This window comes from Mus pahari, chromosome 1, assembly GCF_900095145.1.
Source record: "Mus pahari chromosome 1, PAHARI_EIJ_v1.1, whole genome shotgun sequence".
In the NCBI taxonomy this organism is placed as follows: Eukaryota; Metazoa; Chordata; class Mammalia; order Rodentia; family Muridae; genus Mus; species Mus pahari.
The window spans coordinates 102,144,018-102,156,640 of record NC_034590.1 but is presented as its reverse complement, the minus strand read 5'-3'; the positions used below and the strand labels follow the sequence as shown (position 1 = coordinate 102,156,640).

The window sequence follows — 12,623 nt, the reverse complement described above, 5'->3', positions numbered from 1 at the left end:
TTTACACCGTACCAAAAGGAACTGTCCTTGTCTAGGGGATCTCAGAGGGCCTCTGACTCCTTTACATGTTTACACCGTACCAAAAGGAACTGTCCGTGTCTAGGGGATCTCAGAGGGCCTCTGACCCCTTTACATGTTTACAGCTGCACCGATGAGTGCACACGTGGAGGCCAGATGTCAAACTCGGTTTTGGTCTTCAGACTACCCCCCCTCCGTGTGTGTGTGTCTGTCTGCTGTCTGTCTGCTGTCTGTCTGCTGTCTGTCTACCTGCCTGCCTGCCTATGTCTGTGTAAGCCAGAGGTCAGTGTCAGATGTCTCCCTCAACCTTTCTACCTTACGTTTTTATTTTTCACTATATTTATTTATGAGTGTGTGCAAGTCTATGGGCCACAGCATAGGTATAGAGGTCAGAAAACAATTAACTTGCAGGAGTCAATTCTTTCCTGTCATATGGGTCCCAGGGACCAAACTCAGGTTGTTAGGCTTGGTGGCAAATGCCTACTCACTGAGCCATCTTGCCTGTTATTTTTTGGAATAGTATTTTACTGAGCCTGGAGTTCACTGACTGGGCCAGGCATGGCTGGCCATCTAGTTCCCAGGATCCTCCTGTCTGCACCTCCTTAGCATGGGGATTACAACTGCACACTTCAGGGGCTGGAGAGATGGCTCAGCAGTTAAAAGCACTAGATGATCTTCTGGAGGACACAGGTTCAATTCCCAGCACCCACATGATAGCTCACAACTGTAACTCTAGTTTCAGGGCTTCTGACACCCTTACACACACATGCACACACACACACACACACACACACACACACACACACATAAAAAAAAGTACATACTGGTAACACCCTCTGTTGTTGTTTGGTTCTCTGGTCTCCTCGAGATGGTTTCTCAGCGTAGGCTTGGCCATTCTAGAACTCACTCTGTAGAGCAGGCTGGCCTCGAAGTCACAGAGATCTGCCTGCTTCTGTCTCTCAAGTGCTTGGTAGTTCGAGGGGGTCAATTCCAGCCTCGTGATTGAATGGCTAACAATTAACTGACCGAAACATCTCGCAGCTACTTCCTTTTCAGCAAGCTCTCTCTCAGCTGACTTCTTTACCCACTGGACTAATTCCATAGCTGACTTCTTTTTATGAGAAGTTGTCTCCCGAGAAGATTCATCAGTGGCTTCTGCGTCAGAGAAGAAATAGCAGTAACAGCTGTCCATCCATCAGACTCTGAAACCTGCCACTGGCTAAGAGGGAATACTGTCCCAGGGCCCCTTGGAGAAGGCCCTTTGTCTGGTCCCACCGTGGACAGCATGGCTCGCCACTATGATCAGAGATGGCTGTGTTGCCCTCAAAGCCATAAGTTGGAGAGTTGATCCCCTGGTTGGTGGTGTCAGGAGCTGGTAGGACATTTAAAATGTGGTAAGTTCTTAGATCAGCGGGGGGAGGGGGGATCAAAAGGGCCATCCTGTCTTCCTGTCTCACCATGGAAGATCCCATGAGGTCTTATGAGAGACTTTGCCCAAAGCCGGTACCGTACCCTCCAAGCCTTCTCAACTGAGCTATACAAAACTCACTCTTCTCTGGTTTTGTTTTTTTTTTTCTTTCTTTCATTTTTTGTTATCATTTTGTGACAGTTTTGCCATGTAGCTGAAGCTGGCCTGGAATTTGTGACAATCCTGCTTATGAGCCCTACATGCAAGAATTACAAGCATGTGACTCCGGCATGCTGAGCCTGCCTCTGCTATTTTGTTGTAGTAATGAAGACTGGGGGCTGATGAGGGCTGAGCTGGGAAAGGTGCTCACCTTTACCAGCTGAGTCTGATTCCCAGAACCTACGGAAAGGTAGAGGAGAGAGGTGTACACACACACACACACACACACACACACACACACACACACAGAGAGAGAGAGAGAGAGAGAGAGAGAGAGAGAGAGAGAGAGAGAGAGATTAAAATCTTTAAATATATAAATATAGGAGGCAGTGCGAGTGTTTGTCCTGGTCTGTGTTCTCCCACTAGAGATGAAGAAATTCTTGACCACTATCAGATGCCATTGCTCTCTCTCTCTCTCTCTCTCTCTCTCTCTCTCTCTTTCTCCTTCCCTCCCTCCCTCCCTCCCTCCAAACTATACAAAACTCTCTCTCCCCCCTCTCTCCCCCTCTCCCTCTCTTTTTCCAAATGTGGTTTCTCTGTGTAGCTCTAGTTGTACTGGACCCCTTTGTGGACCAGGCTGGCCTTGAACTCACAGAGAACCACCTGCCTCTTCCTCTTGAGTGTGATACCACGCCCTGCCAGTCTCTGCTTCTTAATTTCTTAGAGGGCAGGGCAGGGGAGAAGTTCCTCTCTACTGTTCAGAGGCGTCAGAATCTAAGTCCCTGTTGAGGGGGGTCTCCATTCTCTGACCACTCTGGACCCTTACTAACAAAGGCTGAGTCAAAGGGGGGGGCTGTTGAGGTCAAGTTTATTGAGCCATTAGCTTGTTCTGTACACTGGAAACAACATGTATAAGTCTGTCCATCCCAACTCTAAGGTGCTTTCTGTGCCTGCAGTCTTGACTGTAGAGGTGGACATTTCTCTCTGTGGGAGGGTAACCTTCAGTTTCCTGAGAGTCATCCCAGCCCGAGTCTGGGTAACTCATGGGGACATGAAGAACAGTGGCTGGCATTGCTTCCTAGGACAGGGGTTGGAGGCAGAGTGCTGATCGGTCACTCTGACTGGGGCCAGATAGGGCTATGGGTGGTGGGCAGGCTGGCTCAGCTCTGGGGTTTCTGTAGACTCCTCTCATTCAGAGAGTTCATCGAGGAGGTAGTGCATCTCATCCAATTGGATGGTCAATTAAAGGACCACGTGCCAAAGGTGACTAAAGGAGTTTAGGGACTTAGTCTCAGAAGGACCTTCCAGCCCAAGGGTTTCATTTTCTGGAGGCCTGACAGGTCTCTTCCACCCTCCTGGATGCCCTAGGGGAAACATGGCATGGGCCAGGGAAGGGAACAAACCTCTGCCCAGATGCTAGGGAGAGAGGAATGTTGACAGAGAGTCAGCAGAGGGAGGGTGAGGAAGGGTGTGGCTGGCTCTGGCCCAGGGACAAGCAGCCTAGAACTTCCAGCATCTGTTCAGGCAAAGCCTTGGGTAACCTGGGGCCTGAAAGTATGTGGGAAGAGGGCACAGTAATAGAGCACGGGACCAGGGGGTGCCCTTGTCCACTGTCTCTGGAGGCCGATCACTTGTCCATGTACTTCAGCAGCAGATCCACGGCCTCCGCAAGGTTGTCCACGTACCCATCTGCCTTTACTTCTGGATGATGCTCATCACCAGGTCTGGAGGACAGGACCACATGTTAGTCTAGCAGGACAGCAGCCCATTTTTGTTATTACTGTACACTAGAGCCCAAGTAACATAACAAAGAAAAGGTATGTATGTTAGTTCCAACTTTAGAGACTGAAAAATCCTACATTAGGCCTCATGGAGAGCATAAGAACACTGCGTGGTACGCAAGAGTGAGTCAGGGTTCAGGCTTAAACTTTAGGAACTCACATGAAGCAGGTTCTTCTGCTCAGTGTCCACAAGAACCGCCTGCAAGCTGAGCATGGTGGTGTACTCAGGAGGCAGAAGCAGGCAGATCTCGGTGTGTTTGAGGACAGCCTGGTCTAGAGTGAGTTCTAGGACAGCCAGAGAAACTCTGTCTTGAGAAGAAGGAGAGGAGGAGGACGGAGAGGAAGAAGAGGAGGAAGGGGAAGAAGAGGAGGAAGGGGAAGAAGAGGAGGAAGAGGAAGAGGAAGAAGAGGAGGAAGAGGAAGAAGAGGAAGAAGGAGAAGAGGAAGGAGAGGAGGAGGAGGAGGAGGAGGAGGAGAAAGAAGAGGAAGAACAGGAACCTCCCCAAAGGCCCCCGAAAACAGTAACTCAGTACCCTCCCCCTGGATCCCAAATCATCCAAGGGCTCAGCAACTCCCACATGGTCACACTAGGAACCAAGCCTCTACCCCAGGAACCCTCGGGGGACAAGCCACACTCAAATCTTAGCAGCCAGTGACCCTACAAGAGCCTCCTAAAGCCACTGTCAGTTGGTTACAATGAAGCTACCTTCCAGCATGTATCCTGGCTTTACCCTGAGGAACCTCCATGTTCTCTGCACTGTCCGGCAGCCAGGGCTGTGGTTCCCGCTGAGCCCTCCTCTGCAGTCCCATTAGGCACACACACTCCTACTGTCAGCCACTCCACACCACTCTGCGGCAGAGCAACTGCTGGCCTTGGCTCCATCTGCCTCTAGCGAAAGTGTAACCCAGGGAGAACACCCCGCTTGGCAACTGGGGTGCTGGCCTGGTACATGTGCTTTGGGGGCACGACTAGGGAACCGACAATCAGAACTCCTCTCTCCCCTGATGCTCTGGGGTATCGTGTTTCCCAGTTCTTGGAGGCCACTGCTGCCTCACAGGGGCACCAGGGGCTCTTGACAAATCCATTCTTTGGCTAGAATGCTTCGGATTAGGACCGCCTCTAACCCTTCACCCATTCACTAGCCATGCCTGCAGTCTGATGGGACCATGCACTCTGAGGCCCAAAGCCCAGACCCCTCCTGTGACTTCCTTGAGGAGGCCGAGTCCTGAATTCAGAATGGGCTCTAAGCAGGCAGCAAGACTAGGGAGGCCAGGTAGGCTCATCTTCACAGTCCTCGGAAGACGTGGGGACCTCATCCCAGGAGCCATGGGCAGCCTTGCCAGGGCTGGGAGGCAGAATCTGGTCTTGGCCACCAGAAAGTCCCTTCCCATTGCCCCCAGGCTTCATGGCGTCACAGTAAGCAAGTCAACTAGGGTGTGGCGGGAGGAGGGCCAGCCTCTGCAATCCTCCCACTGCAGAGGGGCATGCTGCTGGAATTACCCCAGGCCTGACTCACACTTCCTGGGAACTCTATCTACCTGCTGCATTATTGCCCCCTCAAAACTTCACCACGCCTGAAGGAAGTGACTCCATTGCCTAGCAACATCTAAAATCCACGCTGTCCTCTTTTGGAGACTGGATTCTGGCTACTGTAGAATGACTGGCCTGAAGGGAAGAGACCTCCTTGCGTCTGCTAAGGCCCAGGGCTAGAAGGGATCAGAGGAGCCTCTCTCCACAGGGAAGGGTGGTAGGAATAGCCAGTTCCACAGTCACAGGAGGGGCCTGTGTGGGAGGGATAGGAAACGACCTGGGGCTGAGGGCACGATGGTAGCCAGAAGGTCAGGGAGTCTGTTAGAGGATCCAAGGCCGGAGCCCAGCTTTCACTAGTAGCCTGGGGATGACGCAGGATGTCTGTTGGCGGCCGCAACCCTGACCCTTGGATCCTGGCTGGCAGTGGGGCAGAAGCAGCTTCGCCAGGTTCATCTGGGTACTGTTTAGAGTCTGGGGCTTGAGGGCCTGCTTAGGAGAGGCACTTCTTCCGAACACCTCCTCTGTCCCTGCATAACAATATGCGGCAGGTCCCACAAAAGCTGCAAGATCAGGTGGGCCTCTACCAGCATGGCTGCCATGCTGCAGTCTGGTGGCTTCCTCACAAGAGAAAGGGGATGTTTTCTCTCCAGGCCAGACTGGTTCCTTCCATCTTGCCGTTACCCTCCTCTGAATCCCCTTCAGTCCAGTCTCCTTCCCTCTCTCTTACATGCTCACCTGCTCTGGCCTCTCCCCTGTATAAACTTCTAACTGTCCCCAATACCCTCAGCCTAGACCCCCAGCACAGCAGAGCGCCATCCTGCCTAGACCCCTCCACACGGCAGCCACTAGCTTGAATTATTCACCACATCTAGAAGCCACTGTCCATGCTGAGCTTTATAATTCCCCCTCCCTCCCTCCCCTCCCTCCCTTCTTCCCCCCTCCCTTCCGACATTTCTCATTCGGTAGCCAAGGCTACCGTAAAGCACTCCTCCTGCATCATCTGTTAACCACTATGCCTTTTAGAATGCTCTGAAAACTTGCTCCATGGAACTCCTACATACCTACCCTTCACGAAAGACTCCACTCACTGGTCCCTACCTCCGACTGCACTAGTGATAGAGTACGTGCTCTCTGAGCACACAGAGCTTGTCCCCTGTCCCACGGTGGTTGGACCACACCCTGCTTCACCTGTCAATGATGGCAGGTGCTAGAGTGCTTTCTAGAAGGAGGGGATACGTTTCTTGCCCTCAGTGTCCCCGGTGCAGGGCGGGCCCTCAGCAGCACCCAGGAAGTGTCTGTCACCCAGTGAATGAACAAAGAGGGCTTGGGAGGCTGGGTGCTGCCTGTCATTAGCTATGCCTCCTCCACATGCCCTGGGAGCTGAGTGCAGGGAACGACTGAGTAATGGCAGAAACAAGGCAGTTCTGTGCACACAGCCCACGGGCCAGCTTCACAGGGATGGGCTTTGTACCCAGGAAAAGAAAGTGGCACAGGGACCCAAGCAAAGGCGCCCAGAGAGGACTGTCATCTGCCACTTCCACCTCCAGGGCACAGATGGCAGAGGACCTCCTCTGGGGCAACCCTGCCAGGGTGCCCCCTCACGCTTTCTCCCAGCCACGGCCTGCTCCCCAAGAACAGGATAGGATAGGGCTCTCTCCACTACAGGGGGGGGGCATGCATTCTTGTCCACTGCTTTGGACCAGTTGGGCTGGCTGTCCCTGGTGGCTGAGGCCAGGTCCTGGGGCTGCCTGGAGAAAGAGCATTCAGTGAACTGGGAACTAGCATGGGGTAGTGATGCCAACTTCAGACCACACTGACGCAACTGGAGGGAGAGAGGGTATCACTTCAGGGGTCAGAAGCAAAGGGCATTTTGACATTTGAGTGTGGGTGGAATGGGAATCTAAACTACCCGGGAGCCTGGATGCCAAAGCACAGCTCCTACAAAGGCCGGGAGGATGGGCTGGGAGATCTGCCTCCCCTGGTCTACAAGTTCAAGCCTATAGGGGTTACCCTCCACAGACATGCATTCAAAACAAAGGGTTCCTGCAGTGTAGCTGCTGGCTCATAACACACATAGTCAAGACAGTTTCCTGGGTTCCAGAGGAGGAGACAAGAGGCCTATGCTGGGCTGCTGGCAGGAAGGAGCCTGAGGGTCAGTGACCTCCCATGGTGTAGCTGGGTGGGTGGGACACAGTTCTCAGGTATGCACTCCTATATCTCTGTTCTAACACCAGGTTCTGGAGGTGGGTGAGGAAAGAGTGTTCCTGGAGTTGGGGGTTCCCTGCCCTTCCCCGTGGGGAAAACACTGGGTCATATGATAATGCACATACTTAAGCAGACATCCTTCCCATGGAGCCTATGTCCTTGTTTAGGCAAGGCCTCTCTGCTATCCACTATGCTCAACAAGGTCTGGTGTGACTGAGAACATACAAAGGGATTTATTCCTGTCACAGCCCTTGGAGAACTGGGCCTGCCTGGTGCCCTTAGTTCATGGAACCTGACTCGTCTACATGCACTCTGGAGCCCTCAGCCCTCAGCCTGTGTCTCCAGCCATGCCTCTACCTGACGCCAGCTGAAACCACCGTGGACAAGGCTTCGTCAGGATTCCTCATTGGCCTGGAGCAATCTGAAGGTTGGCCACATGGCAAGCATCAGAGCTATCACCCAGCTCTAACCAGGGAGGCTGGCCAATGGCAGGCCTGAGAGTCCCCAAGAGGGCCCCTACTGAGGTGAGCTGACCTTCTATCGCTGTGAAGAGACACCATGACTAAGTGGCATATGAACGCAAGCAAGCAAGCACTTAAGTGGGGGCTTCCTTATAGTTTCAGAAGGTTAGTCTATGATCATCATGGCAGGAAGTATGGCAGCAGGCATGCAGGCATAGTGCTAAGCAATAGCTGAGGGCATCCATCCATCCATTCATCCACCCACCTATCCATCCATCCATCCATCCATCCATCCATCCATCCATCCATCCATCCATCTATCATCTATCATCTTATAGGCAAAATGGAGGGGGATGTGGGAGGGCTTGCCTGGGCTTTTGAAACTCCATTCCCCAGGGACACATCTTCTCCAACAAGGCCACACCTCCTAATCCTTCCTAAACAGTTCACCAGCTGGGAACCAGACATTTAAATAAGTGAGGCCATTCTCATTCAAATGACATAGGATATATGGCTCACTGGCCACTAAAGGGAGTGGAAACATCTTCTATGGCTGGCACCTCCCTTGCAGTCAGAATTCCAATCAACACAGGTGACCAAAAAGTTTCATCTCTTGGCAGCCCAACAGAGGAAGAATGTGGCCAGGGTCTGGTCCAGTGTCTTGCCCAATGCTCTGCCATTTTGGCTCTGCAGTGGGAGCACCCCAGCAGAAGTGGGGTGCATCTGAAAATATGATACACTGTGAGGGCTAACCAGCCTAACCCCAAATCCCCGCACTTCTCCATGGAAGCAAGGGGGCTGAGGAGGGCAGAGCTCCCAGCCAGCCTTCTGTGTGGTGGTGAGGAGCCCCGACTCACAGATGTGCTCCAATACTGTTATGCCCGAGCTCCACCCCCTTCCCAGGGCTCCAGCTGGCTGTTCTCACTCTTACTCCAACCCCATCAGGGCAAAAACCTGTCAGCAAGTCAGTAGAGCTAAGAGTGGGGTGGGGACCTATGCCTGCAACTGAGACACACCCTCCATGCATGTGGGCAGCATATGTTGGAGGCTGGGCGTGCAGTCCAGAGGCAGAAGGACTCATGTTGCCTGTTGTAGACCCAGGGCTCCCTGAGGTCCCTGGTGGCCTCAGTTCCATCTACAGCTGAAGACCTACGGTGGGTTTGGGCTCATCTAACTAAGCTCCCCTGAGACAGACAGTGCCTCAGGAACCTGGAGCCCAAAGCTGACTTGTCCTCCAAGTGGGAGGGATCAGGGGTCTCCCCCGGCCAGAGGTAGTGCTTGTCAAGCCAGTTTCAAGGGCACTGAGCCCTGATGGGTAAACTGAGGCAGGGAATTAACAGAAGTCTCACACATTTTCGAGAGCCACAGACTCAGGTCAGGGGAATGGCTGCTGGCTGGGCATGTGACATCCTGACCTCCAGCTTCCTCCCCTGGACCCTAGGACTTCTGACAGCAGGAAGCCCTGCTGTGTCTAGGGGAGGGGTGTCCTGCCCAATGGGCTTCAGAGCAGCTTGAGTTTATAGCCAGAGAAGGTAGGTAGGTCTCCAAGCCCTTTTCTCTTGTCGTTTTTGAGTCAAGCCTCCCCAACTTCAACCCCAGAGCAGAGATACCCTTGCCTCATTACCTCTGACCCCATGAAGTGACACTCACAGCCCTGGGTCTATGAACTGCACTCTAGGTCATGAAGTTCTCCACCTGTGTGGGTACAAACCTTGCTGAGAATCCCCAAAAGCTCTGCCCAGCACTCCATGCACCTGTGCCCTGTGTCTCCAGGGACAAGAAACAACAGCTTAAGGGTTGGGGACAGCCCAGAGTCCCAGTGGGAATGGTTGAGTTGGTGCAACATTTAACCTAACCTAGATCCGGCTCCTCGGAACGGCTCCTCTGGGTGTCGCTACTGAGCTTGCTGGCCTCTGGACAGACCCTGATGTCTGTGGCACGGCACCCCCCCCCCTTCCACCTCAGGACCAACTCTCAGCTGAAAAGTGTTTTCAGCTTTGACCATGGGGTGAAAAGAATCCATAGTTCATGAACGCTGACAAGAGGGGAGGCTGGGGGCCTCTGGGAAGGGCCACCGAGAGCAGCTTCAAATCAGGTCTAGGTAAGGCTGTATCCGGCAGGCAGCTGACAGTGGAACCCAGACAGGGGTTCTGCTATGGTCACTGTTACCTATCACTCAGGATCACTGTGTGGCCAAGCCTACTCATGAATTAATAGTAATGACCCCTATCAACCAGACAGACCCCAACCCAGGGGTCCATCTGAACCTACTCCCCACAGTGGACAGCTTCCTGTGAGGTTCCCACGCACCCCAGACGGCAGCAGGGTGAGCGTGGGCAGAACAGGAACCGGCTGCTGCTATGACGGTGGTGTCCTAGGAGTCCTCCCTGTAGTGGCTGACCACGGCTGGAGTATGGAGCAGGTGTACTAAAAGTCACATACCTACCGAGGATCCTTGGAGTTTCTGGTTGGTACTGATAAAGAGCCCTTCAAAACTAAAAGTCAGCCAGGTATGGTGGCAGACATCTTTAATTCCAGCAGAAATAGGCAGATCTCTTTGAGTTTGAGGCCAACCTGATCTACATAGTGAGTTCCAGGTCAGCCAAGGCTAAAAACCCAAAACAACAGAAAATAAGGCTAAAAGCTATAATCTACCTTCTTGAGCAATTTGGGGGACCTAACAGTGGGCTGAGGCTGTAGGCAGCTGTACAAGGGGACAGGGCCAAGTGCTCCTGTCCCACCTCCACCTGTCTCTATGGATCGTGCTTTATTTTGTTTTGTCTGAGACAGGGTCTTTCTGTGTAGTCCTGGCTGTCCAGGAACTCACTCTGTAGACTAGGTTGGCCACAAACTCATAGAGACCCTCCTGCCTCTGTCTCCTGAGTGCTGGGATTAAAGGTGTGTGTCACCACTGCCTGGCTCTATTACTCATTCTTCCTCCTCCTCTTCTTTTTAAAAGATCTATCTATCTATCTATCTATCTATCTATCTATCTATCTATCTATCTATCTATGTATTTAATGCATATGAGTACACTGTCGCTGTCTTCAGACACACCAGAAGAGGGCATCAGATCCCATTACAGATGGTTGGGAGCCACCATGTGGTTGCTGGGAATTGAACTCAGGACCTCTGGAAGAGCAGTCAGTGCTCTTAACCGCTGAGCCATCATCTCTCCAGCCCCCTATTGCTCATTGTTAATGCTAGGCACCCTTCACTCAAGTGCTTTTCCAACTGAGAGTCAATCCCCAAGGAACATGCCATGTGCACCAGGCAGTTTTCTTTGACCCCTTCCGACTCCCAGTTCCCTCCTCCTCCTTAGGTACCCACTCTATGTCCATGACTCCCAAACTGAGCATCCCCCACTCCTCTACACCTTTGTGCTATCAGTCATAGCCTCGCCTCTACCAGCACATCGAGACACGGGAGTTCCTAGAAGACTGGCTTTTTCATCCCCGTGTTCTTAGGCAGACCGGCCCTCAGAGCCTCCTTTCTCTAAGTCACTGAGCTGAGAGGAGCCCCACCTTCCAGTTAACAAACCAAGGATCAGAAACAGTAAGTGGTCACGGAGCTGGCGTTCAGAGGTTGGCTTGGAAACATATGCAGTCTGGTCTAGATCCCATGGGGTCCCAGGACTGAGCTGTCAGGCGACGGACGAGCAACGGTCTCCGAAAGGCTAGCAAAGGCAGGTCTATTGGGGCTGGCAGCTGCCCTGGGATAGAGGAACCTCTGACAGCTGTTCATGTTTTGATGAAAACATGGTAAGCACCTGGTACGTGTGTGTGGATTTAAACAAGCTGGTCCCAGCCCTTGCCGAGTGCAACAGTTGAGTCCCCGAGAGATCTGTACTTGCCACACCCAGGGCACAGGGCCAGGTGTCCACCCACTCAGGGCCTCCAGAAAAGCTACTCTGCCCTCCCCTCCTCAAGCCAGCTTCCCAAGGATACACCCCTAGGCTCTGAATCTTCATGGTGGTGCCAGGAGAACAAAGGCATGGAGAGGGGGTACCCTCCCTGGTCTTGAAGCTGGCCAGCATCACTGAATCCTGCTACTTGAGGACCTAATACTACCTTTATTGTAATGGACAGAGCCCAGTGACTGAGCCAGGGATCCTGTAGACAGAAGTGAGGCCACCAAGGGCTTGGTACCCTGGGAGGGGGCACTGATACTCCTGAAAAAAACCTGCCCAGAATACCAGGTGGCAGGGCGGTGTTTACACTTAGAACCTCTGTCCTGACCATGCTGGTCCCAGAGAAGGCTCCCTCCCTTCACAGGGCCCCACTGTTGGGGAGCACATTGCTTGCCCCCAGGGAGTTCCTACTCCATGCAAGTGTGACTGGAGCTTAGGAACTGGTTCCTGACCTCAAGGCTCTCCAGGGACTGCTGGAGCAGTCTCTGCCTCTACCACATCTGCTCCACTAAGGAGCATTAAACAGGGCATCCAGATAGTCAGAGCACCCGAAAGGGACACAGGCCACAGGAGGCACTAAGTGATATAGGAGACAGCATATTCCACAAAGCCTGGGCCAAACCCCGCCCTAAGCAAGCTGCCCCCCTGAGGTGCATTGATGTAGGAATAACTAAGGGTGTCTACGAGTGACAGGCTGAGCCTGCACTGACTAACAGGACATAGGAAGGACTGCCTGTGACTCCACCCTACCCAGGGGTCATCATTTCAGATGCACTAGCATCTCTGCTAGAGTGACACTGGACTTGTCCACAGAAGGAATATCGTTCTTCTACCTCAGGCCTGGATATCTTTGCTAAAGAGTTAATCTTAAAGCAACACTCCTCCATTGCTGGTGGGATTGCAAGCTGGTACAACCACTCTGGAAATCAGTTTGGCGGTTCCTCAGAAAATTGGACATAGTACTACCAGAAGATCCAGCAATACCTCTCCTGGGCATATACCCAGAAGATGTTCCAACTTGTAATAAAGACACATGCTCCACTATGTTCATAGCAGCTTTATTTATAAAAGCCAGAAGCTGGAAAGAACCCAGATGTCCCTCAACAGAAGAATGGATACAGAAAATGTGGTACATTTACACAATGGAGTA

General features: G+C 52.6%; 1 protein-coding gene across 1 annotated transcript in view; it reads right to left on the bottom strand.

The window, feature by feature from the left end:
• Positions 1 to 2,441: 2,441 nt before the first annotated feature.
• Lhpp (phospholysine phosphohistidine inorganic pyrophosphate phosphatase) overlaps positions 2,442 to 12,623 on the bottom strand; it is a 97,351-nt gene continuing 87,169 nt past the window's right edge. The window contains exon 7 of the mRNA XM_021211033.2: positions 2,442 to 3,309. Within this exon, the coding sequence (XP_021066692.1) occupies positions 3,213 to 3,309 (97 nt within the window). The 3' untranslated portion in view covers positions 2,442 to 3,212. The remainder of the gene's footprint in view (positions 3,310 to 12,623) is intronic.